Below are 26490 nucleotides of genomic sequence, written 5' to 3'. Positions count from 1 at the left end.
TCTAGCAGGGGTGGGATTCTACCAGTTCTGACCGGTTCTATAGAACCCCTTGTTAACTAAGCAGTTCAGAGAACTGGTAGTTAGAAGAAATCTCCTTTGGTTTTTTTCCACCCTTATTACATTCTTGGCAGACAATCTAGACTTCCTGTCTCCGAAGGAGGTTTTTTTTTTCTTGATACTTTCTTAAAGGGGAAGGGTTGTTTTAAACTTTTTACACTGCTGTTGGGAGGAAATACTCCCCTGGAAATACTTCTTCTTGGCTAGCTAGAAAGATTGACATTCAAACATGAGTTTACATATCTTTTCTGAGTTTTGGTCTAAAATTGGTTTTTGGTGAAGTTTAATTCTGTGCTTGGTGACGTTTAATCCTGTGTTTATTGATGAGATAATTTTCCCTATTTCCTTTTTTTTTTCAGGAAAAAAAAAAGTTAATCTCTGTTCCTGAAAAGAAACTAGTTTGAGAAATCTGGCTAGTTCCTATGTCTATTTGTTCTGGTAATTGGTTTAACAAGCAACAGCTACTGTTGTGATTTAATTATTTGTATTGTGTTTGAATTTTTTCCTGCCTCCTGGTTTCTTTTTCTATCTGGGGAGGGGGTCTTCCTTCACTGCTTTAGTCTGGTAATGTCTGGTACTGTCTTTTTGGGGTGTACTTCCAAGAGGCAGGATGCAAGCTTGGCACTGATTTTTTTACTGCCTTTCTGGGGGGGCATGTGACCTTTCCTTAAATCTGGATGATTTCCTTAGGATATTTTGTGAGATGAGTGAGACCAGCTGGTATCTTTAAGTGGTGCAAATGGATCTAAGGATTGCTTTTCCTGGGTGTGCTTTTTCTGGAGAGCTTAAATGACCTCTCTGCTAAAGGGTTTCACTTTATGAGCAAGAGTTGGCTGCTGATAGTTAGCATTGCATTTTAACTATTTTAATTCCTCAAGGTGCTCTGGCACTCTGCCTGATTTGTAACACTGGCTTGCAGGTATTTTTAATCTAATGATTGGTATTTAGGGCAGCTTTTTGCAAGCAAAGAAGCTTTTTGTATTTTTCTATAGGTAATCCTTGGCTTACAACAGTTCATTTAGTGACCATTCAAAGTTACAATATGACTACCAAGCCGCACCCACCAACTAAGCCACGCCCACAGAGCCGGTTGTTAAAAAATTTGAATCCCACCCATGGAATCTAGACAAAGATTTCATATCATTTAAAAAAATGTTTTTAAAAAACCCTAAACAATATTATCTAGTCAAGATAATGTGCTAATAAACTAAAGACAAATTATTATACTGCCTTCATTTATAATACAGCAATATGTAAATTTAGTGCCACTTTCAGGAAAATAAAGTTATTTATATACACAGATATATAGCAGATAGTTTTCTGTCCTTGCAAGTTATTTAAATATGATTGCACATTGCGCATTTAGGAAGTTAATGCTTCTAGAACAGGGGTGGGCAAACTTTTTGGCTCGGGGCCGCATTGACTTTTAAAATTTGACAGACGGGCCAGGTCAGCACAAGATTTTTTGGGAATCGCCCCCCCACCCTTTCCCCCCTCTTCTCCTCCTTCCCTCCCTCGGAGGCCCCTGAGTCAGGAGTTGCTACCGCCGGCGCGGTTCCAGTCCCGTGTTGCCTCGGGAAGGGAAAGGCAAAAAGGAAGAGCCGTGGTGGTGCTTTGCAACGGCAGCAGCGGCACCGGAGGCTCAGGCTCAGCGGCTCCTGGTTTTGCCTTTTCCTTCCCAAGGCAACGCTGGACTGGAGCTGCGCCAGCGGTAGCAACTCCTGACAGCCCCAGCCGGACACCTGAGCGGAGCCCGGGTGGAACTGCCTGTTGCTGCTGCCGGAGCACCGCTGGGTCGCCTCCTCCAAGCAGCCCGCCTGCCCGCCGGGCTTCCCTCCGCTGTGCGGCTCGGGGCCAGGCGCGAGCGCCCGCGAGGAAAAAGGAAGCCGCAAGTTGCTGGGAAGTTGCTTGGGTGCTGGGAGCAGGCTTTTAAAGTGCCGCCCGAGCAGGACCGCCCGAGCCGGGAACGGGGCACCAAGGCAGGGCAAGGCTCCACCAGCAGCGGCCTAGCTTTAGGTGGCTCCAAGCAGCCGCTCCAGCAGCCCGCCCGCCCGCCGGGCGGAACCCTTCCTGCTCCTCGACCGGAAGACGCTCCGCCTGCAAACTTTGCCTTTGCAAAGTTTAAGCCTGGAAGCCCCGGAAAAAAGGGGGATCGGCGGGGACTCACCTTCAGAGAGGTCGCACTCGAAGGTGATTTCAACTCCCAGCCGAGGCCTTTGCAAAGTTCTTCTTTTCTTTCCTACCCGCGAGCGCCCCGCACTGTTTTGCAGCTTTGGGGCCACGCGGCGCAGGGCAATACGCCACGCCCAGCAATTTTTTTCAGGGGCGGGCCGGATTGGACAGACCAATGGGCCGGATGTGGCCCGCGGGCCGTAGTTTGCCCACCCCTGTTCTAGAACGTTAAAACGTCAGATAATTTTGCATGCATTATGATCTGTTGGTTGTAGGTGGGTAAGAGTAGGTACCTGTTTCATTGGAAGCCTTTGATTGTAAGATGCACAAACACCTACAAATGTCTAAAAAAGAAAAGTCTAGTTTGTAGATCCCTGCAAGCATTGCAAATATGGCTCTCATTAAAATATTCTCTTTGGTATGCAATTCTCCCACAAATTTACAAATCCCTTAGCACTAGCTCTTTTGTGTTATATACTTGGTGTTATATTACAAAACAATGTAATATATATGCTAACTATCCAAAACAAGAATGGCTAAATGCCAAATCCCATAAATGCAGCATACAAGAGGCAAAACCAAGCCCTTCAAAAATATTCCTGAAAGCATTGACCCATTTTTCAGATTGGAAGCATAGAGGCTGCTAATGTGTAGGCGCATCTTTTAGGAACTACAAATGCATTTTTCAAAAAATTAGCCCTGACAACTCCCATAATTTGTTATTTATTTGTTGAAGGCTTTCACCCAGAAATTCAAAGCAATATATGTTTATGTTCAGTTGTTTATTTATATTTTCTGTTTCTAAACTGTCTATCTTTCTCAGAGATATATATTCCTTCTTCTCACTTAATTCTCATAATAACGCTTTGAGATAATGACTGATGAAAGTTATACAAGGAGCATCCACAGTTTACTTTGGATTTGAACCTGACACCCCAAGAAATTGAACCGTGCTGCATTTTTTGGGATCTCTCACTAATAGCAATGCTGCTGAAACTTCTGAAAGGGTTCCTCATTTTTCTGTTAAGCTTCTGAAAGCCACTGGATGAGGAAGCTGAATTATTCAAATTTGATCCAATCAAAACTGTCCTCAGATTAAAAGATGCTCAACATTGGCACATGGGTTGTTGGGGGAGGATTTGCTCCTAATTGAAATAAAAATGCATTTTATTCAGAGCTTATTGAAGGAGGCAATCTTTATTGGCATGGGGGGGGGGAATAATAGAGGGTTAAATGTGTTGGGCTGACCCCAGGGAGACCAGGGTCCAGTCCGATATCACGCTGGATGATTTGGGGTACGTATTTGTTTCCCAGCCCAGCCTATTTCATAGAGAGGTGATTGCAGAGGAAAAAATAGGAGAGTAATAATCAGTTAAACGCAGTTCTAATTGATTATGTGCCACCAAGTCATTGCCAACTCTTATTCCCTGCACAGACAGGTAGCTTTTAACCAGAGATTGGAATATCACCCAGGTTTTTCTGTCCTATTAAAATCTACTCCTGAGCTTTGTCAGCATTTATAGAAATAGGTTTCATTCTAAAGTTTGAATACAGCCAATATGCCAAGATTTGCAGGGGGAGCCATCTAGTGGAATTTTGGGGACAATACCTATTACTTTAATATGGGAGAACAGGATCTCTCAAAGTCTGAGATAGTTATACAGGTAGTCCTCGACTTACAACCATTTGTTTAGTGATCGTTTAAAGTTACAACGGCACGAGAAAAAGTGACTTATGACCATTTTTCACACTAACGACTGTTGCTGCATCCCTGCAATCATGTAATCAAAGTTTGGATGCTTGGCATATATTTATGACGGTTGCAGTCATGTGCAACTTTCTGACAAGCGAAGTCCATGAGGAAGTCAGAGTCACTTGGTTGTTGGGGGAAGACTGAAAAAAATATTCATACATGAGGAAAGGGACTAGGCATTACAATGAGTTACAGTTCACTCCTTAACAGAGAAGCTCAAAAAGATAGCTCAAAAAAACCAAAAAATCATTAAGAAAATTCTCCAATTGGCCCTTGACAATCCCTTGAATGGGCATCTAGACAGGGATTAGATTCTTTATCTAGCCTAGGAAAGATTCTACTAACTGGGCTTACCTATAAATAATGCTACTGATAGCCAGACTGACAACTGATGTAACAAAAAGGATTATAAGATAAGCCACCCCAAATATTCCTCTGGTCCTTTCACCATTTACAAAGATGGTATGGATATGGTCATGTCACTTGAATGGAATAGAATGGAATAGAATGAAATAGAATGGAATACAATACAATACAATACAATACAATACAATACAATACAATACAATACAATACAATACTTTATTGGCCAAGTGTGATTGGACACACAAGGAATTTCTCTTGGTGAATATGCCCTCAGTGTAAATAAAAGAAAAGATACATTCATAAAGAGTCAAGAATCATAAGGTATGACACTTAATGATAGTCATAGGGTACAATAAGCAATCAAATCATACTAGGAAACAGTCAATATAAATCGTAAGGATACAAGCAACAAAGTTACAGTCATTTATTTATTTATTTTTATTTTTGTCAATTGCTTACAAGATAATAGGCATAAGTAAAAACATAGTTATGAATACATGGATACATATAAGAAAAATAAATAAAAGAAATAAAAGAAACAATAGGACAGGGACGGTAGGCACATTGGTGCGCTTATGCAAGCCCCCTACAGACCTCTTAGGAAAGGGGTGAGGTCAATAGTAGACAGTCTAAGGTTAAAGTTTTTGGGGTTTGGGGAAAAAAAACACAGAGTCAGGTACAGTATTCCAGACATTGACCACTCTGTTGCTGAAGTCGTATTTCTTGCAATCAAGTTTGGTGCGATTAACCTTGAGTTTGTATCTATTGTTTGCTCTTGTGTTGTTATGGTTGAAGCTGAAGTATTCATTGACAGGTAGGACATTGCAATGTATGATTTTATATACTATACTTAGATCGGACCGAAGGTGGCATAGTTCTAGATTTTCTAGGTCTAGAATTTCGAGTCTGGTGGCATAAGGTATTCTGCAATGAGTAGAGGAGTGGAAAATGAGTAGAGGAGTGGAAATTGAGTAGAGGAGTAGAGGAGTTTGGACTATTCAGCTTGTATTTTATTTTCTGATTTTTTTTTGCCAATATGTAGGACTGAGCATTTATTTGATATTTGAAGTTGCTATTTGTTTGACCATTCTGATACATAGTCAAGGTCTTTTTGAAGGGTAGCAGTATTGTCTGTGGTGTTGAATAGCTTTACATCATCAGTGAAGAGAACGCAGTTGCTCTTGATATGATCACAGAGGTCATTTATGTAGAGTATGAAAAGAGTTGGTCCTAGAACACTGTCTTGGGGGACACCACTGTTGACAGGTACAGAATTTGACACTCCCAATTTTGACCATTTGTTGTCTGTTTGACAGGAATGCTTCTTTCCAGTTATGCAGATGTCCAGAGATACTGTAAGATTTTAGTTTTAGGAGTAGTTTGTCATGTACCACTAAATCAAAAGCAATGTAGATTGCATCTATTGCTTTGTCCTGATCGAGTTGTGTAGTTCGTATGTTTTTGCAGTGTAAGAGTTGCAGATTACATGATAGTTTTTTTCCTGAAACCAAATTGTTTATTAGAGAGTAGGTTGTTTGTTTCTAAGTGGAGGATGATGGATTGGTTAATAATTGATTCCATGACTTTACAGGTGACGCAGCATAAGGAGATTGGTCTGTAATTTCCAACTAGGCTGGGGTCTCCCTTTTTGAAGATGGGGATGACTGTGGCTTGTGACCATAGTTTTGGCAAGGAGCGGGTCCTGAAAGATTTTTCAAAGATTATGCTTAGAGGTTCGGCTATGGCAGTGGATAGCTTTTTAAAGAAGTAGGCACATATTCCATCCGGTCCAATAGATAGAGATGGTTTTAGATTGCGTAGTGCTTTTTCAACATTGTCTTCTGTAAAATTGATATGTATTAGATCATTGTAGTTGTCTGTGGTTCGACTAGGAAATACTAGGCATGATCCATTGCTGTTTACAAATACTGAGCCAAAGAATGTGTTAAAGAGGTTGGCTTTAATAGTGTCGTCGTTGCAGTCTTTACCATTAGGTCCTTTCAGGGGTGGGATGGACCTTGAGTCTTTAGTTTGTTTTTTACAAAATTGTAGAAAGCGCGAGTGGAATTGGTGCGTAGGTTTTCCTCTTGTTTAATGTGATAATTGGTGCATTCAGTTATTATCTGGTGGCATAAAAGTCATACAAGTCACAAGTGGGAGGGGATGAGTAATAATGAGCGATGAGAAGATTAACAGTAATAGTAGTGCAGACTTTGTAATAGTTGAACAGTGTTGAGGGAATTATTTGTTTAGCAGAGTGATGGCATTCGGGGAGAAACTGTCCTTGTGTCTAATTGTTCTGGTGTGCAGTGCTCTATAGCGTCGTTTTGAGGGAAGGAGCTGAAACAGTTTATGTCCGGGATGTGAGGGGTTTGTAAACAGCCCTCTTTTTGACTCGTGCAGGATACAGGTCCTCAATGGAAGGCAGGTTGGTAGTAATTCACTTCTGAAAGTGAACAAAGCATGTTGATGTATTCCATTTGTATATAACAACAAAATTCAGTATCTCAAGACAGACAAGCTTGCCAAATTAGGTAACTGGAAAACTATCAAGTCTTCAGGGTGGAAATCCCTGCGTTATCTTGATAGATCAGGGGGCAAACCTTTGGTCAGCAATATTAAAACATTTCTAAACTATGTCGGATCAATAATGTAGGTACTAGTCCATATCATCCTCAAAGTTTCCTGCTGCCTAGCCTCATCTTGAACATTTACTGTGAAGCAAATCTTATCATATCTATACAGATTCTCTAGTCATCCAGGTCATGGCTGTCTCAAAGATAATTTTTCAAGAGGCAACTGGACTTTGTTTTTCCTTAAAGACACTTTGCTTCTCTTCCAAGAAGCTTCTTCATTTCTTCTTCAATTCAGAGTGTTATCACTTCTCTGGATAATCAGTTCCACTGCCAAGCTCTTCTTGCTATAAGAAAGTTTTTGTAACATTTAATGAAAAATTGCCTTCCTGCAGTCTATATCCTTATATCATGTACTGCATTTTGGGAGTGATGGGAAACAAATTGTTCAGTTGTTTGGTTGATATGCAAGGAACAGGCCAGGCTACTCGTACATTAGAGAATAATTTCCAAGTCTGCCTCCTCCTATCTAAATACTAACCAGATCCAATCTTTTCAGTATCTCAGATCAGTCAAGGTTAGCGATGCCACCTGGCTGTTCCATCCAAAACACACATACAAGTTTAAATAATTACCTTCCAATAAGGTGATCATAGCTTGCTATTGCCATCTTCTGGAATTTTTATGAGTTCCTGCTACAACCATGGGATTTTCGATTCTCCCATTCAAAAGCATTAACCAGGTCTGCTTTAGTGCTTCTCTTTCCGACCCCCCAAGAGCAGAAATAATTTCCTTTTCAATAACAAAATCAATGCTAAAACGAACTTTATTTAAGAACAGGCTTCCCCACCACAAAATTAAAACACTGCATTAGATTATCCAAGATGTCCATAAACACTGTACAACGTCACAATTTTTGTTTGCTTATAAGCTTTCCCTCCATTTTATTCCTTGGTCTAAGAAGACACCCTAAAAAAGAAGACTGGATACACACACACTCTCTCTCTCTCTCTTCCATATTTGTGTGAGAGAAATCTTTCCTCCCTCCCGTTTGATCAGAGTCCCAAATTGAGCTCAGCAGAAAATCAAAGCCCGGATACGTCCATTGGATCACGAGGACCACATTTTGTTTTCTTTTCTCCCCCCTCCCCCCCCCCTCCCTCACAAATCGATTTTGGGCGGCTTTCAAACGTGTGCCGGGGTTGGAAATCGCCTCGGCCTGACGAGGCGCGGCGCCCTCAGTTTTTGGACGGCTCTACAAAGCCAAGAGATAAATGAAATAATTTTTTTTTTTTTAAAAAAAAAAGAGCTGCAAATCCTCCGTCACTGAAGAGCGAAAGAAAAACCGGGTGAGTGGGGGGACGACGACTCGCGCAACGATATCGGCCCAAGGCGAGACGCTGGAATTTTTTTTTTCCCCTTTCTCCCATATTTCAGGCTTCCCGGCACGAAGACCCATCCCTGGGCGGAGAAGTCGGCACCGCCTCCTTCCTTCCTCTTTCTCCGGGCGAACATGGCTGCATCTGCCGTCTGCTCGGCCGTGAAGGTAAGGAGCCTTCTTTAGCCCGCCGTTTTCGTCGAGCGCCCCCTCGGCTTTGGGGAGCGGGGTGGGGAGGAATCTTCTCCACCACCACCACCCCAAAAAACCGAGCGGTTTCCTCGGGGCTCTGCAAAGAGGTGCCCGCGGGGCCTCGGCACGGGGGGGAGAAGCTCCGAAGAGACCGACTCGCCGCACCTTTTGGGCCGGCCTAAGAATCAGCGCTTATTCTCTTCGGCGGCGGCGGTGGTGCCTGGCTTCTCGGACGGGGGACTGGGACGGAGGGGTTTACTGTAAAACTTCCGCTCTCCCGGCTGGAAGCCCAGGAAGATTTACTGCAGAGCAAAGGCGCGCAAAGTGTGAGTTGTGTAAACGTTTTTTGTTGTTGTTGCTGCTGCTGCAAAAAGGGGGAAAGAGCGGGGAATCAGATCGTGGCAAAAAAAAATCCGGTTTTCGAAAAGGGTTTTTTCAGCTTTGCCACCATAGATCTCCTACTTATCTTGTAACCAACCCTTTTGGCTCCGCTTGCGTTGGACTTTATTCGACCTGTTTTCCACCCGCCTCTTTTTTTTTTTTTTTTGATCCTTCTGCGGATCGGCCATGAGGCTGGATTTATTTTTCTCCCAGTTTTCAGATGGAAAGCCAGGAGCTGGATAGATCGTGGGGCTGCCTGCCTCCTTCAAGCACAATGCAACCGATAGAGAGCTCCTGTTGTTGTTTTTTCTCTCCTTGGAATTTGAAACTGGAGATCGCTGGGCTTTGGAGTACTGTTGTACTGGGTTTTGGAGGCTCTTTAGATGCCGTGGAAAGTAATAGAGGTAGTCCTCGACTTACAATAGTTCACTGAATGAAAAAAGCGACTCAGGACCAATTTTTACACTTAAACCATCATTGTGGTCAAGGGCTTGAAAACTGATTTATATTTATGACGGATTGTCCCCGGAGTCATGGGATCCCCTCTTTGCAACCTTGGGACAAGATTCACTTAACAGCCGTGTTACTAATTTAACAAACTGCAAGTGATTCACTTAACAAATGTGGCAAGACAAGTCGTGAAATGGGGCAAAGCTCGCTTAACAAATTTCTGGCTTGGTAACCTAAATTTTGGGGCTCAATTGTGGTTGGAAGTTGAGGGCTACCTGTACGATAGAAACAAAGCCCTACCTGTGAGGTTGAATTTTTTTTCTCCCGCTGTTCTGCTGATGCACAAAGCAGATCTGGAAAAAAAAAACCAGACGCTATGCAGATACCTTAAAACTTAACAAAAACTAGCAACCTATACCTGAGCGTGCTCCACTCTTGAACTGATGGAATGCATGTTTTTTCTTGTGTGCCCGATGGAAATCTGTTGGCTGTTTTGAGAGATGCATATGTTTTAATATTCCGGGTTGATTCTTCTGATATTTCCCAATCTAAGTGCTAACCAGGTTCAACCGTGACTAGCTTTTCATGATCTGCATGTTGCTACCAGTAATAAAGTCACTTTTTGATTGATCAGAATACAGCTGGAAGGGACCTTGGAGGTCTTCTAGTCCAGCCTCCTGCTCAAGCAGGAAATCCTATACCATTTCAGACAAGTTGACTGTTCAGTCTCTTCTTAAAAATCTTTAGTGATGGAGCACCCACAACTTCTGAAGGAAGGCAAGCTATTGTTCCCTTGGTTAGTTGTCCTCACTGTTAGGAACTTTCTTCTTAGTCCCAGGTTGCTTCCCTCCTTCACCAAGGAAGCCGCTATAGTTCCTTCCTGTTCTTTGTGGTCAGACAAAAATGTATTTAGTTAGGTAAACGTGTGGTTTATAGTAGCGAAATCCACTAAGCCTGTCTTCTGTTACAAAGAAGTCAAAAGAACACTGTTTTAGAGCAGTGGTCGCCAACCAGCGGGCCAGGGACCACTGCTAGTCCGCCGGAAAATTTTGGTGGTCCACAGAGAAATGTTCCCCCCCCCAGCACTCCTTCCAAAACAATTAATCCAGGCTGCACAGGAACACAAGGCTGTGCCACCACATGACCCACCCATCCATTGGACCCCACCTTTCGGCTGAGCACAAACCTTACCTTGAGTAGAGCCATGTGAGCTGGAATTGGAAGGTAAGACCAATGGCGGAGGAGGGAAATCCGCCCCAGGGTGGCTTACTGATGTTGGTGGGAAAGTCTGTCCCATATTCCAGAGCTGCAGTAGTCACAAGATTGGCCCTTTGGTCATCCCAAAGCAGCAGCTGCTCCGGGATGACCAAAGGGCCAATCCTGTGGCTACTGCAGTTCTGGAATATGGGACAGACTTTCCCACCAATGTCAGCAAGGCACCGTCAGTCAAATTCATATTGGTGGTCCCCGGGATTGTAAATTATGAGTTTGGTGGTCCCTGAGGTCCAAAAAGTTGGCAACCCCTGTTTTAGAGAGCATTGTCCACCTAGCCAAACTGCAGCTTCATCAATCAAACCATTCATAGGTCAAGGTTTGGATGGGAGAACATAGACTGAAACAAATTTGTCAACCCATGTTCTTATAGGCCTGTAACATGCAGTTCCCATGGACTAAGGTAGACTTTTATATCTTATCTCCCTCTACTGTACAGGTCGTCCTCAACTTAAGATCACAGTTGAGTCCCAAATTTCCATTGCTTAGCAAGGCAGTTGTTAAGTGAACTTTGCCTCATTTTATGACCATTTTGCCACAGTAGTTCAATGAAGCATTGGAGTTGTTAAGTGAATCACACAGTTGTTAAGCAAATCTGGATTCCCCCATTGACCTTGCTTGTTGAAAGCCAGCTGGGAAAGTTAACAAATGGTGATTGTATGACCCCAGGACAATGCAACTGTCATAAATACATGCCAGTTGCCAAGTGCCCAAAATTTGATCATGGGGGTGCTACAGGTGAAAAATTGTCATAAGTCACCTTTTACAGTCGGTCACTAAACAAATGCTTGTAAATTGAGGACTAACTTGGATCAAAATGCAGAGTGTCTTGTATGGCAGCAGTCACCAACCGGTGGGCCGTGAGAAAATTTTGGTGGGCCGCAGAGAAATCTCACCCCCAGAGCACCACCACCCCAGCAATTAATCCAGGATGCGCAGAAACACAAGGCTGTGCAGCCCACATGGCCCGGGGGAACCTCCCTGCCCACTCACTCTTTACCCAGTAAACTTGCCTGCTAAATTTCTATTTTTCCTTTTTCTGATCATCATCTCTTCTGCTGTGCCAGGAGATTTAGATTAGCTAGGAAGCCGAAAATGGTTGGATTTCTTGCTTTCTAGGTAACCTTTGAAAGCAAATTCAGTGCGGACTCAGGGCAAGCAAATTTGAGAGACTGAGCTAGCCGATGGCAGATAGATAGATCACTGAATGATTCTGTGAGCAGCTCAATCTGCCTGCTTTGCCTGATTTTGGATAAACGTTGCTCTTTTTTATAAAAAAATTAAATATTTATATAAATATGTATAATATTTACATACAAGCCATGACCACCAAGGCACACCCACAAATTAGGCCACAGAACCGGTTAGTGGTCCCTGGGATATAAAATTATGATTTTGGTGGTCCCTGAGGTCCAAAAGGTTGGCGACCCCTGTTGTATGGTATTATCTACCATATTATCTGGGAGTGATTAAGTCAGTGATGTTAGGAAATATTTTTGTGAGTAAGTCTCCATAATAAAGTTGCTTATATCTGATTCACCTTAGATAACAGAAAAGCAATTACTTTGCCAAGATCATGTCATACAGTATAGTAGATAAATTACTGTATTTACATAATTCTCGTCCCTTCTGCCTATTGTTTTGGGGCTTTCTTGTTCAACCAGCCCATTAACTATCAAATTCCCATTATGTGATAATATGTCACACAGAATCTATGGCAAATATCAAAAGACCCTTGCCTTCTGTCCTAAGGAAAGCAAAGTTCTAATTATATATAATGTCATAAAAACTATGTAGTTAAAAATACAACAGGATATTTTAAGAACTTCTGTAGGATTGATATCAAATAGGGCTTTGCTTTTTTTAAAAAAAATCTGTGTGTCACAATCAATGGCTTCTTTACTAATTTGACTTTTAAAGCAACACTTTACGGAATCTTGCCATTCTTAGACTTCTGCCAAGGGACCAGAAAAAAGTATCCTAAGGTTCCTTAAAAGTGGTTTGTTTATTTACTGCTCTTTTATCTTGCCTTATTACATGCAATAGCAGAAGGTGTGTCCTAAGTAAATTTACAAGTGGAAATTAGGTGCTATAAGAGTACTTCCCTAGAGAAGCATGAGTCCTAGAGAATCCTGGTAATATACAGAGTTAATAATGAAACAATGCGATGGAGGATAATTTCCATACCACATGAGTGGACAATCTTTGGTTTGGAAGTTGTAGCCATGTGGCCAGTGATTTGATCTTGGGGGTTGCAGGCCTGTCTGTGAAACCTACCCACCTCATACGGTTGTGGTTGTGGGAAAATTAGGAGAAAGAATGTATGTTGGCTATGTTCGCCATTTTGAGATATTTATAAAAATAATAAAGTTGGGATACAAAAAAATATTTTGGCCTGGATTTTTAAAAGCTTTATTTGAAGTTGTGTTTTTAGCTTTCTTGTGGAGAAATTAAGTGGCAAGATTTGTCGATATACTCTCAGTGTATTCCTTTTTCACTGTTTATTTTATTCTATTCTTTCACTCTGTTCTGTTTACACGCCTTTCATTTTCTTCCTTTATTGTTGTAAGCCACTGAGAGTAGCACCATGAGGAGATAGGCGGCAAATTTTAGAAATAAATAAGGTTTAAGACATCAAGTAGCCAAAAGAGCTAATTGAGCAACAGGTGAAGAGCTCTGGTCTGGCGTTGCCCATTCTATCTCATGTAGTAGAACAGGGATCTTCAAACTTGACAGCTTTAAGACTTGTGGACTTTAACTCCCAGAATTCATCTTCCAGTCATGTTAGCTCAGGAATTCTGGGAGTTGAAGTCCACAAGTCTTAAACTTGTCAAGTTTGAAGACCTTTGCAGTAGAAAGATCCAGAAGCTACTTCTCTAGTGTTACATATGAGCTTTCTCCAGCTTTGATGCTTCTCCTCCATGCTGCATCGAGAGCCCAGGATGGGTTGACTCCTTCCTATGACGCCGTAGCTGAGTCTGTACTAAGATATAAAAGCCAGCCTCTGGGAGAGACCTCAACTTTTGACTCAGCTCCTTTCAGTCAGTAGCTGTGTCTCTGAAAGCGTTCTGTTAGATAGCAATCACCAGCGATCTTCAGTACATTTTTCCTCTCTTCAAGCAGCTCCCAGGGATCTGGGCCTCTCTCTCTCTCTCTCTCTTTCTTTCTCTCTCTCTCTCTCTCTCTCTCTCTTTTTCTTGCAACGTTGGGAGCAGCTTTACAGAGCTCTGTGCAGGCAAGCTGGGCAGTGTCTGCAGACCTCCCCCACGCCTGCAGTTTGGAGCGATCGTAAACTCGGCAAACTGATAAGAGCTCAAGCCAGCTGATCGTGTAGCTGGTTGCTGTGTTTTTCCCTTGCTGACTTCGCTCGGGGCTCTGTATAGCCTAAGGAGCGATTCTTCAATCTTGGAGCCTGTTTTCCTGTAGTCAGCGGCCATCTTGGATTCAAGCCTTCCACCACGAGGTGAGCGGCCATTTTGTAAGCCTGGGCGCCATTTATACCCTAAGGGGCTTAATAGAAAAATTTCTAAACAGCTTCTTTCCAACGCAAGAGCCTTTATTTTACAAATGGAGCAAGATAAGGCTCTAGCAGAGCTTTTCCCCCCAGTGGAACAGTCTCTTAAGCCCAATAGGAGAAAAAGACGTAGGCAACGCACCCAATCAGTCCAGAGGGAGTTGGCTGCTAAAATCAAAGCTAAGGCTCTAGCCCCTAAGAAGGCAACTCAGGCTGAATTGAGGGCAGAGAAGCGCAGACATGCAGCTCTAGAGAGGCAGTTCAACAGAACTATTCAACAGAAGGGAGTGCAACTATAGCATGTTTCAGGTGATACTCGTGGGCCCCAACCAAGCCCTCCCAAGGGAGGAGAAGTTATCTATGAGCCTTTCCATCCTCCATCCTGGTCTCCTGAGGCTCTTGCTGTACAGTCAGATCCTCAGGATTTAAGCAGATCTGGGCCTTATTTCCAACAGGCTTCTGTGCCCTATGCTCCTCCCCTTCCCTCCAGGCCTCGAACCTCTCCTCAATCTAGGCCTGAAGCCACCTTCACTCTCACAGCAGCGGGCCTTCGGCCTTCTGCCTCTGCCTTTGAGCATAGACTAAGGGATATCCAAGATGTTGTCTCATCAGCCATTAGGCAGGGATTGGCTGAAGGCTTCAAGCAAATTCTTCAACCTCTGGAAAGGGTTCAGGCCCTTCTCTCTTCTCAATCTATAAGTTCCTTGCCTCATCATCATGATTTACACAGGCCTCAGGACCTCAGGGTCCATTCTTCTCTACCAGAATGGGAGGAAGTTGATGAGGAAGGAAGGCCTTCACCATCTGAACACAGTTACTCTTCTCATTCAGAGTGTGAAGAGGGTGAAATTTTTGACCAAAATCTTTCAGAGGAAGTGGATTCTTGCCCAGACATCCTCTGCATTAGTCTTCAAACCTACTCTCTTCAGACCATTACTCAGCAAGGCCTTGGTCACTGCCAAGCTGTCGCCAGAGGAAGTGGCTCCCGAACCACAAGGAAATCCCTCTAGCCCAGGGGATTCGCTCTTCTCCATGTATGTAGTGCATGCAGAGGTTTTGCCTTCTCCCATTTTGTTCCTGGACATGGTCAAGGAACAGTGCGCTTCTCCTTCAGCAGGTCCTCGCCCATCTTCTCTGGATAAGCTAGACATAAGAAGGGCTCTTAAATATACATTAAGTGCACTTCCTCCTTCAGAAAGTCGGAAGCCATGTTTGCTTCCTTTTTCCCTTCTCACTTGGGGCACAAGGCCTCTTCTCCTACTATTAGCAGGTGGGTCAGGTCTTGCATTGAGCAGGCCTACAAAGCTGCGGCCCTTCCGGTTCCCTGAGGTCTGACGGCGCACTCTACCAGAAGCGCGGCCACTTCTGCTGCCTGGGCGACCCAAGCATCCTTGGAGGAGATTTGTCATGCGGCCACGTGGACATCCCCATCTCCTTTCATTAGACACTACCGTCTGGATGCTTTTGCCTTGGCGACTGCAGCCTTTGGCAGACGGGTGCTTCAACGAGTGTTTCCACAGTCGATGTCATGAGCCAGACGAGGACCCGCCCGTGGACATGCAAGCTTTGGTATGTCCCATCCTGGGCTCTCGATGCAGCATGAAGAAGAATGAGCGTTGGTAGAAGTTACCGTGAATGCCCTTTATGCTGCAAGAGAGCCCAGTCCCTCCCTTGATTTGTCCGGAGAGGGTAAGACATATTTCTGTGTTTATTTTGGGCTTTCAGAGACACCTTACAGTCTGTCAAGTATCTTCGCCAAAGCTGGGGTCTCTCTCGGGGGCTGGCTTTTATATCTTAATACAGACTCAGCTATGACATCATGGGAAGGAGTCAACCCATCCTGGGCTCTCTCGTAGCATAAATAGAAAGGGCGTTCACGGTAACTTCTACCAACGCTCATTCTGAGATTTGTGGATGTTTGGGAACTGAAGTCTAGACAAGTAGTACGCTGCTCAAAAAAATAAAGGGAACACAAAAATAAGACATCCTAGATCTGAATGAATGAAATATTCTTATTGAATACTTTGTTCATTATATAGTTGAATGTGCTGACAACAAAATCACATAAAAAGTATCAATGGAAATCAAATTTAGCAACCCATGGAGGTCTGGATTTGGAGTTACACTCAAAATTAAAGTGGAAAAAAACACTACAGGCTGATCCAACTTTGATGTAATGTCCTTAAAACAAGTCAAAATGAGGCTCAGTAGTGTGTGTGGCCTCCACGTGCCTGTATGACCTCCCTACAATGCCTGGGCATGCTCCTGATGAGGTGGCGGATGGTCTCCTGAGGGATCTCCTCCCACACCTGGACTAAAGCATCCCCCCAACTCCTGGACAGTCTGTGGTGCAACGTGGCATTAGTGGATGGAGTGAGACATGATGTCCCAGATGTGCTCAATTGGATTCAGGCCTGGGGAACGGGTGGGCCAGTCCATAGCATCAATGCCTTCGTCTTGCAAAAACTGCTGACACACTCCAGCCACATGAGGTCTAGCATTGTCGTGCATTAGGAGGAACCCAGGGCCAACCGCACCTACATATGGTCTCACAAGAGGTCTGAGGATCTCATCTCGGTACCTAATGGCAGTCAGGCACATAGAGGGCTGTGTGGCCCCCTAAAGAAATGCCACCCCACACCATTACTGACCCACTGCCAAAACGGTGTTGCTGGAGGATGTTGCAGGCAGCAGAAAGTTCTCCACGGCGTCTCCAGACCCTGTCACGTCTGTCACATGTGTGTGTGAACCTGCTTTCATCTGTGAAGAGCACAGGGTGCCAGTGGCGAAGTTGCCAATCTTGGTGTTCTCTGGCAAATGCCAAACGTCCTGCACGGTGTTGGACTGTAAGCACAACCCCCACCTGTGGACGTCAGGCCCTCATACCACCCTCATGGAGTCTGTTTCTGACCGTTTGAGCAGCCACATGCACATTTGTGGCCCGCTGGAGGTCATTTTGCAGGACTCTGGCAGTGCTCCTCCTGTCCCTCCTTGCACAAAGGCGGAGGTAGTGGTCCTGATGCTGGGTTGTTGCCCTCCTACGGCCTCCTCCACGTCTCCTGATGTACTGGCCTGTCTCCTGGTAGCTCTGGACACTACCCTTACAGACACAGCAAACCTTCTTGCCACAGCTCGCATTGATGTGCCATCCTGGATGAGCTGCACTACCTGAGCCACTTGTGTGGGTTGTAGACTCCGTCTCATGCTGCCACTAGAATGAAAGCACCACCAGCATTCAAAAGTGACCAAACCATCAGCCAGAAAGCATAGGAACTGAGAAGTGGTCTGTGGTCATCACCTGCAGAACCACTCCTTTATTGAGGATGTCTTGCTAACTGCCTATGCTTTCTACCTGTTGTCTATTCCATTTGCACAACAGCATGTGAAGTTGACTGTCAATCAGCGTTGCTACCTAAGTGGACAGTTTGATTTCACAGAAGTGTGATTGACTTGGAGTTACATTGTGTTGTTTAAGTGTTCCCTTTATTTTTTTGAGCAGTGTATATTTCTGGTTTCGGGAAGACTTGCAGTTTTTAGAACAGAGATTTCCTCTTCATCAGAGGAAAACTTTACCAGCGTTGCTAACTGTATGGGTTGATTGGGCAATCTAGAACCAAGAACAGAGATAAGGAGGGGGCAGGTCTGTTCCTCTCAGTGTTGTTGTTGAATTTGTTCTTCTGGGCTTCTGGCAGCTTCTAAAGGAAGTGAGGTTTGCTGCTGTGCCTGTTTTGACACAAATGCCTTGTGGAAACTCTTGGTGGCCATCTGTTTCTAGTACTTTTTCCATCTGTCCTCCACTGTGATTAAGGAAGACACCTAAGGCTGAAGAGATGTGTTAGCCAGTCTTATCAAAATAAATAAAGCAATAAAGAAATTGTGAAGTTACAATACATCCATGAAGAGTTTATCCGTTTATCTTGTCTTCTAATCTATATTTCTTCTCTGGAAGATTGGAATTATCGGAGGGACAGGTCTGGATGATCCTGAGATATTAGAAGGTCGAACAGAGAAACACATTGATACGCCATACGGAAAGGTGTGTATAGGTAACAAAGCCATCTTTGTTTTGTGCGTGTATATTGTGCTAGGGTAAACACATGAAGTAGTGCCATATTTCCAAGGATTTCTCATAGGTTTTTATGAAAAAACACCCAGTACCTTTGCAGCTTGATTGGATTTTTAACATAGCTTGATTAACACTTGCAAGGGGATTCCATGGCAGCTGGCTGCGGGGCCACGAATTCAGCTCTCCTTATTTACACATGAAAAAGGCTTGTACATATTGGGTACGTACAGTGGGATAGATGTATTCACAAGTGTGACTTCGTATAGGTTTCAGATTTATTAGCTACTGTCCTTTTCATTACTTCTCATAGAATCTCATACCGGTGGAATATTTCTCATAGAATCAGAGCTGGATCCCCTCCTGCCGCTTATTGATGCTGCAAAATTGTCTTTCTGGGATGTTCTGTACTTTGAATTAGTCTCATAGCATTCACTAAGAATCCCAAGCGGTCAGGTCCCAGAATAGCCATTTACTGCTTGGTGGCCTGCTGCTATTGATCCTGTAATTCAGAGTCGGCAAAGATGGCGATATGGGGGTAGGGGGAAAAAGGGATGTCTTCGTGTGCAAGCGTATGCCACTTCCACGAATGCAGCTTTGGGCATACACGTATCTGTATGCACGTACGCTTGCCCACCACTTCTATGGCCCAGTTGCAAATGGGCTGCTGCCCTGCACCAGGACATGGGCGGCGGGGGGGGTTGGGGACCCCTGCTGGAATTATAATATTCTGAAGAATGTACAACATGACTTTGTAATTGGTTTTTGTACATTTAATTTTGGCTGGCAGCAGAGTCTGTCAAAACCTATTGAGATTCATTTCTGCATGTGATTTAATGTGTGGGATTGTAGTGCATAATGGATTTCCACTTTGATCCTGGATTAGTGGCAAATCAGATTTTTTTAATTTGTTGGTGGGGTTTTATGATGCTTCTGTAGTATATGTTTGAATGTGGGTTGTTTTTAATTCCAGCCATCTGATGCACTGATTTCAGGAAAGATAAAAAACATTGACTGTGTGCTTCTATCCAGGTATGTGAAATTCCTTTAAAACACATGAATTAGAGTTGCATTAAAAAATGTGATGTGCCGTTTATCATAATCAAGCCAAACTTGATAACAATGCAAATTGGATTGACAGCTGTTCTGCAAAAGTTACCTTGTGCCATCATCTCTTCTTGCTTCCTAGCCGGCTCACCAATCAGGCAGCTGATAAAAGGCATAGTATGGGTGGTGGGAAGTAGCAACTTTCACAAAAAATTACATAATCACCATGAATCGCCTATCTTGAGTTTGAAGATTATATCAATTACTCTATTCTTCCAAATACAGGGTTATATACTTTATTGAACTGGGGACGGGATGGTTCAGTGGTTAAAGTCATTGAGCTTATCAGTTGGAAAGCTGACAGTCGGGGTTCAAGACCTGAGCGCCACGCGACAGGATGAGCTCCCGTTCCTTGCTCCAGCTGCGGCAAACTTAGTTTGAAATGATGCAAATGGATAAATAGGTACCACTTTGGTGGGAAGGTATCAGCGTTCCATGCCTCTCAGCTGGCCACATGATCATGGAAATTGTCTTCGGATAACAGTGGCTCCCTTAGCCAAGAAACAGATGAGTACCATCCTCTAAAGTCGGATACAACTGGATAGGAGAAACCTTTATTGAATGGATTAAGTTTCTTAATTTATGCTTTTTCATTTTCTTATGAGCTTCCTTGCCAAATGAACTATGATTTAGGATAGAGAAACCAAGGACTCAAAGAAAAAAAAAAGTCCCTTATGGGTATAAGGATGATAAAGGCTCTCAGTCCAAACACATTTTTTTTTTAAAAAAAATCTAAGATATGAACCAAGAACTTCATAACCTGCAGCTTGAGGTCTGCTCGTCTGGTCTACAAGGTGAGTAACATAGATAATCTGCCCATTCTGGATTGACCACTCTAGAAGCTTTTCCTTGCTACCTTGCTTACTCAAAAAGCTGCTCCCCCCCCCCATCCTTCCCATGCTTAAAATTATAGCTGTAGCATTAAGCACTAATAAGTGAGTTCAGGGACTGCAACAAGGGGCCACCATGTTTAAATCCCAGTTTGACTTCTTCTCACCCTGGTCTTGGTGACCAGTATTCTCCTCAATTCACATTTGCATAAGGTTGGGATAAATTATCCGTAGCTCCAATGAAACTCAAAGCCCCTGAGAAAAGTGCTCTGGGGAATCATTTCAACAAATGAGCTGTCCTATAGAGAAAACAATGATACAGTTTCAATGCCATTGCAATGAAACGAAACGTAATTTTTTTCTATCCCATCTCACTTTCTGAATGTGCCTATTGTCCTATCATTCAAAAAAGGCCAGATATGAGCCTTCAACCTGAAAACACTTCGGCATCTGTAGCTGAAATGGGTCAGAGCAAATCACGGTCTGCTGTATCGCTTCCTGATTGCAATGCGGATGGCAAGAAGCAGCTTGTCCATGTATTCTCCATTTTTATATTCTGTTTTTAGTCTTAACCAGATTCCTTCTCTCTCTTCTTTCCCTAGGCATGGGAGGCATCATTCTATCATGCCAACAAATATCAATTTCCGTGCCAATATGTGGGCACTAAAAGAAGAAGGTTGCACTCATCTATTAGTGACGACTGCCTGTGGTTCATTACGGGAAGAGATTCAGCCCGGAGATCTTGTTATAATTGACCAGTTCATAGACTGGTAAGTGGGGGTGGGGTGAAATCTGGTTCTGTGTAGAGTTAGAACTAACAGAAATAGAATCAAGTCTTAATATGGCAAGAGATTCTGCTAAATTTGATACCATTCCAAAAATCCACTTCTGTCAAATGCATTAAGTGCTATTTTTAATCAGTAATGGCTAGCACAATGTTTTATTCCAAGAAGAGAGCTAACCTCTCATGCAGAAGTATGTACAGGAAGAGGAGGAGAGGTCTCAGGGGATTAAGAAACTGTCGTACATTTCTCCATATCACCATACGATGATACCCCACCCCAGAAAAACAATCCATCATGCTGCTTTACTTATTGAAAGACTTCTGTCCTTTGGCAGCGTTGAAAAAGTATCGGGCTGCCTTCCTATTTGTCTTTCTCTCCTTAGAGAACAAAATGTCTTTGGATAAGTCTATTCTGCTGAGATTCCCCAGCTCTTCTGCCAAGTTCGCAAGAAAGGAAAGTACAACAAGGGTGGGGAAGCAGGAGATAAATCTATGGCTAGGAAGAGAGAATAGATGGACAACAGAGGGAGAGAGGATGGAAGCTTTAAAAAAAACATCAAGATGTTTTGAATGTATTTTTAAAGTAATTGGGAAATTGACACATTCCCCTCTTTTTGCAAGTGGAGAGATGTTAGAGGATATTTTTCTGACCTCGCACTGACTCTTTAATTTACTGTTGTTTATAGATGCAATTTATAAAAAAAAACTAACTTCTTAATTTACTATTTTTGATAGATGTAATTTATTAAAAATAAAGGGAACACTTAAACAACACAATGTAACTCCAAGTCAATCACACTTCTGTGAAATCAAACTGTCCACTTAGGTAGCAACACTGATTGATAATCAGTTTCACATGCTGTTGTGTAAATGTAATAGACAACAGGTGGAAAGCAGAGGCAGTTAGCAAGACATCCCCAATAAAGGAGTGGTTCTGCAGGTGGTGACCATAGACCACTTCTCAGTTCCTATGCTTTCTGGCTGATGGTTTGGTCACTTTTGAATGCTGGCGGTGCTTTCACTCTAGTGGTAGCATGAGACGGAGTCTACAACCCACACAAGTGGCTCAGGTAGTGCAGCTCAGCCAGGATGGCACATCAATGCGAGCTGTGGCAACAAGGTTTGCTGTGTCAGATTAGTGTCCAGAGCATGGAGGCGCTACCAGGAGACAGGCCAGTACATCAGGAGACATGGAGGAGGCCGTAGGAGGGCAACAACCCAGCATCAGGACCGCTACCTCCGCCTTTGTGCAAGGAGGGACAGGAGGAGCACTGCCAGAGCCCTGCAAAATGACCTCCAGCGGGCCACAAATGTGTGTATGGCTGCTCAAACGGTCAGAAACATACTCCATGAGGATGGTATGAGGGCCCAGCGTCCACAGGTGGGGGTTGCGCTTACAGCCCAACACCGTGCAGGACGTTTGGCATTTGCCAGAGAACACCAAGATTGGCAAATTCACCACTGGCGCCCTGTGCTCTTCACAGATGAAAGCAGGTTCACACTGAGCACATGTGACAGACGTGACAGGGTCTGGAGAACGTTCTGCTGCCTGCAACATCCTCCAGCAACACTGTTTTGGCAGTGGGTCAGTAATGGTGTTGGGTGGCATTTCTTTAGGGGGCCACACAGCCCTCCATGTGCTCGCCAGAGGTAGCGTGATTGCCAGTAGGTTACCAAGATGAGATCCTCAGACCCCTTGTGAGACCATATGCTGGTGCGGTTGGCCCTGGGTTCCTCCTAATGCACAACAGTGCTAGACCTCATGTGGCTGGAGTGTGTCAGCAGTTCCTGCAAGACGAAGGCATTGATGCTATGGACTGGCCCACCCGTTCCCCAGACCTGAATCCAATTGAGCACATCTGGGACATCATATCTCACTCAATCCACCAACGCCACGTTGCACCACAGACTGTCCAGGAGTTGGGGGATGCTTTAGTCCAGGTGTGGGAGGAGGTCCCTCAGGAGACCATCTGCCACCTCATCAGGAGCATGTAATGAACAAAGTTGCTATGTAATGAACAAAGTATTTAATAAGAATATTTCATTCATTCAGATCTAGGATGTCTTATTTTTGTGTTCCCTTTATTTTTTTGAGCAGTGATTATTAAGCCAATCACAAGGAAAATGTGCCATATGTCTCTTTAAGGTTTATCCATTTAGCTTTTAATATATGTGATGCACAGGAAGGAAAGGTTTCTGCATTTTTTTGAGACAGCTGGTCTCAAAACCTAGTTTTTTCAGCTAGATTAGACAGACCAGCATTCAAGTCACAATATCAACTATGTATTTTGACTAGGTGGATTAAAGCACATTGAAACCAACTCTAGGTCTCTTTTTCCTCCTTTTACTTCTGCACAAAAGGAATTACTGTTGGGAGACAAATGAAAAGTGCAATTGACTTGTCAAATTTCACTTACTATTCTGTAGAAACAGTTACAGTATTTATTAAAGAAACGGGAATGGATCCTGAATGTTTTTATAAAGTGAGCCATCTGTTATAAAAGCCCAGCTCTGCAGTCAGTCCTCAGTGTTCTGATTTCTTCCGCCATTGCCCACAAACTGAGTTTATGATTCCTGCAGTTCACATATCCAAACCCATCTGTGCCAGGCCCAGCCCAAGAATGACATAGTCATAGAACAATCCAGCCAAAGTTCAGGTCTTTATTTTCTTACACCATATAGACAGAATCTTGCCAGACTAAAACTATAGTGATGGGTTGTGTCTATGAAGGAAGAGGTGTTGTGATGGACTACAGTGAAGTAGTAGGTTCCCAAGAAGGAAGAGACACATTCAGGGAGGGGAGAACCAGACCAGAGACAACAGAGGCTGGAATTGGACTGAAGAAAGAGGAAGAGATTTAGGACAGCCACTCCCTAGACCAGTGGTGGCTAATCTTTTTCAGTTCCCATGCCAAAAATTGTGCTCGCGCTCACATGCCAGCACCCAGAAGGCAATGTGTGCTGGGTCCCCCCATGCCCCCTGTGCATGCAGTGCAACGCCTCCCCCCGCACACCATGCATCATGTGCACATGTCTCCCATGCACCCCTGTACATGCGCGCAAGATACCCGACAATCAGCTGTTAGGCGGCCACCCGCGCACGCATGCGCAGTAAGGCTCTTCCGGGCAACCTCACGTGTGCCAGCAGAAGTGGCTTTGTGTGCCACTTCCGGCATGCATGCCATAGGTTCGCCATCACGGCCCTAGACTCTCCCCAAAGAATCTACCTTGGGAGAGTCGAGGGAATGGCTGTCCTTAAATCTCTTCCTCTTTTTTCAATCCAACCGCAGACTGTGTTGTCTCTGGTCTCACCTGCCCCTCCTTGGAATGGGCCCGCTCCCTCTTGGGATCCTATTGGTTCAACACCTCACCCTTCATAGACACAATCCATCACCATCTGTCATTATCTCGTCTGAAAGCCATGGAGTCAACCGGCATCGTATATCACCAAAACAACCTTATCTCCTTATCCCATTGTTATAGTCCCCGATTTACGACCCCAACAGAGCCCAGAATTTTGGTTGCTACGTGAGTTGTAAAGTGGAGTTGTGCTCCACTTTACAACCATTTGCCACAGTTGTTAAGTGAATCAGTGCAGTTGTTAAGTGAATCTAGTTCCCCCCACCACCACCACCATTGTGAAGTTGGCTAAAATTTGGGTTGGAAGAAATGGATTAAGTAAATTTCCCAGGCATTAAAATACAGGTAATCCTCAACTTATTTATTTAGTGGCCATTTGAAGTTACAAAGGTACTGGAAAAAAAAGTGACTTTTATCATTTTTCACACTTACGACCATTGCAGGATCTCCATGGTCATATGATTAAAATTCAGATGCTTGGCAACTGACTTGTATTTATGACCGTTGCAGTGTCCCAGGGTCATGTGATCACCTTTTGCGACCTGACAAAGTAAACAGGAAGGACAGATTCACTTAACAGCCATATTACTAACTTAACCACAGCAGTGATTCACCCAACAACGGTGGCAAGAAAGGTTGTAAAATGGGCAAAACTCACTTAACAACTTGGTCTCACTTAACAACAGAGATTTTGGGCTCAGTTGTGGTCGGAAGTCAAAGGCTACCTATAGCTGGCAGGACAGTTTATAATGGCTAGACTCCATAAGATCCATTTTTGAAATCCTGTTTCTAAAAGTTAACACTTGTGATAGTCGTTTTCCTCCCCAACTGCTGCTGCAGAGGCTACATTTTGAAGCAAAGTTGATGGATTCTAGTTTAAAGATGCACACCATGTCACAAGAGATCCAAGCTGAGTTCTTGAGCCAACACGCAAGCAACTGATTTGCACATAACTTCGGCTTCTTGAAAATCAAACCATGAGCTGAAATAATGGACCCCCCAGGGTAAAGGCTGGCTTCCGAAGAAGGCTGTAGTCCAAGTGTAGCTGTAGTCGAATTTGTTTATTGTCACAGCAATATTTATGCAGCTGTATATAATAATAAACGAGCGCAGCATCGCATTAGTTTTCTTGCTGTATGAAGTATGGTAGTAGCTTCACTCTCCTGTCCCCCAATTACGTTGTCATTGCTGCAGCTGTACATTGTGGCGCCTCCCTAATGCTTACCCCATGTTAGAACTGCAATTCCCAGAATCCTAGTCATCATGGCCATCGCCAGGGAATTCTGGGAGTTCTAATCCCACTGGAGAGTAGTCTCTCATTGCATTGCAAGCCTGCATATTTCTCGTGGGCGTAATAGTTGCTTGGAACTTTGGCAGCAAAGCTGAAAATGGGTTTCTTACTCATTTAGCAGAGTCATTTGTCAAGAGGCCATATCTTCTTGGCAGGAGTGGCGGCATGTTCCTGTTCATTCCTTACACATTGCATTACGAGCCGGCCACCTGATTCCTTCCAGATATTTGGATTTAACAGCTCTTCCCGTTCGTTGCCTTTGGTGGTGTTGATAGGGTTGGTGAGAGTTGAAGTTCTGAAGTCTTGGCAGGATTGCATTGAGGCTATTTTTAGTATACTCTTTTTCCCCCCAGGCCCATTTGCTATGTATGTTCACAAATGTTTTCAGCTGAATTTTGCTGACCAAATGCTAGTGCCAGTTCTGATTTACAACATTGGAAAGCATTTTTTTTTTACTTCTAGTCTTCTAATCATCAGTTAAGATTATGGTCTCGCTTCTGTTTAAGGCCTCTTTCTAAGTGTCTGTCGGAATAGGTTTCATTCCCCCCCCACCCCGAGCAAACTGTAATTCTGTTACTGTGATTGTCCAGTATAATTTAGAGCTGTTATTACAATCTTCCCAACTAGAAGGATGTGGGTATGTTTTGTTTCCACAGTGTTTGGTTTTAGTTGGAAGATGCTGTTTGCCCTGCTTTCCATTAATTTGCCTATGATAATGTTACTTCTTCTAACCTAAAGTATGTAGGTAGACCTTGACTTACAACAGTTCGTTCAGTGATTGTTCAAAGTTAAAACGGCACTGCAAAAAGTGACTTATGACCGTTTTTCACACTTCCGACTACTGCAGCATCCTCATGGTCACATGATCAAAATTCAGATGCTTGGCAACTGACTCATGACAGTTGCAATGTCCTGGGGTCATGTGATCCCCTTTTGAAACCTTCTAA

The 26490-nt window shown here is 43.7% G+C and overlaps 1 protein-coding gene across 1 annotated transcript in view; it reads left to right on the top strand.

The window, feature by feature from the left end:
• The first annotated feature begins 8101 nt into the window (after nucleotides 1-8101).
• Nucleotides 8102-26490, top strand: part of MTAP (methylthioadenosine phosphorylase) — a 34397-nt gene continuing 16008 nt past the window's right edge. Inside the window, exons 1-5 of the mRNA XM_087957632.1 lie at nucleotides 8102-8270; nucleotides 8359-8467; nucleotides 18058-18144; nucleotides 19145-19203; nucleotides 20711-20878. Of these exons, the coding sequence (XP_087813758.1) occupies nucleotides 8435-8467; nucleotides 18058-18144; nucleotides 19145-19203; nucleotides 20711-20878 (347 nt within the window). The 5' untranslated portion in view covers nucleotides 8102-8270; nucleotides 8359-8434. The remainder of the gene's footprint in view (nucleotides 8271-8358; nucleotides 8468-18057; nucleotides 18145-19144; nucleotides 19204-20710; nucleotides 20879-26490) is intronic.

This window comes from Notechis scutatus, chromosome 2 (assembly GCF_049901735.1).
Source record: "Notechis scutatus isolate UNSWTSFEM ecotype Mainland chromosome 2, rNotScu1.2, whole genome shotgun sequence".
Lineage (NCBI taxonomy): Eukaryota > Metazoa > Chordata > Lepidosauria > Squamata > Elapidae > Notechis > Notechis scutatus.
Note: the sequence above shows the minus strand (reverse complement) of the source record. Positions and strands in the feature narration are given on the sequence as shown.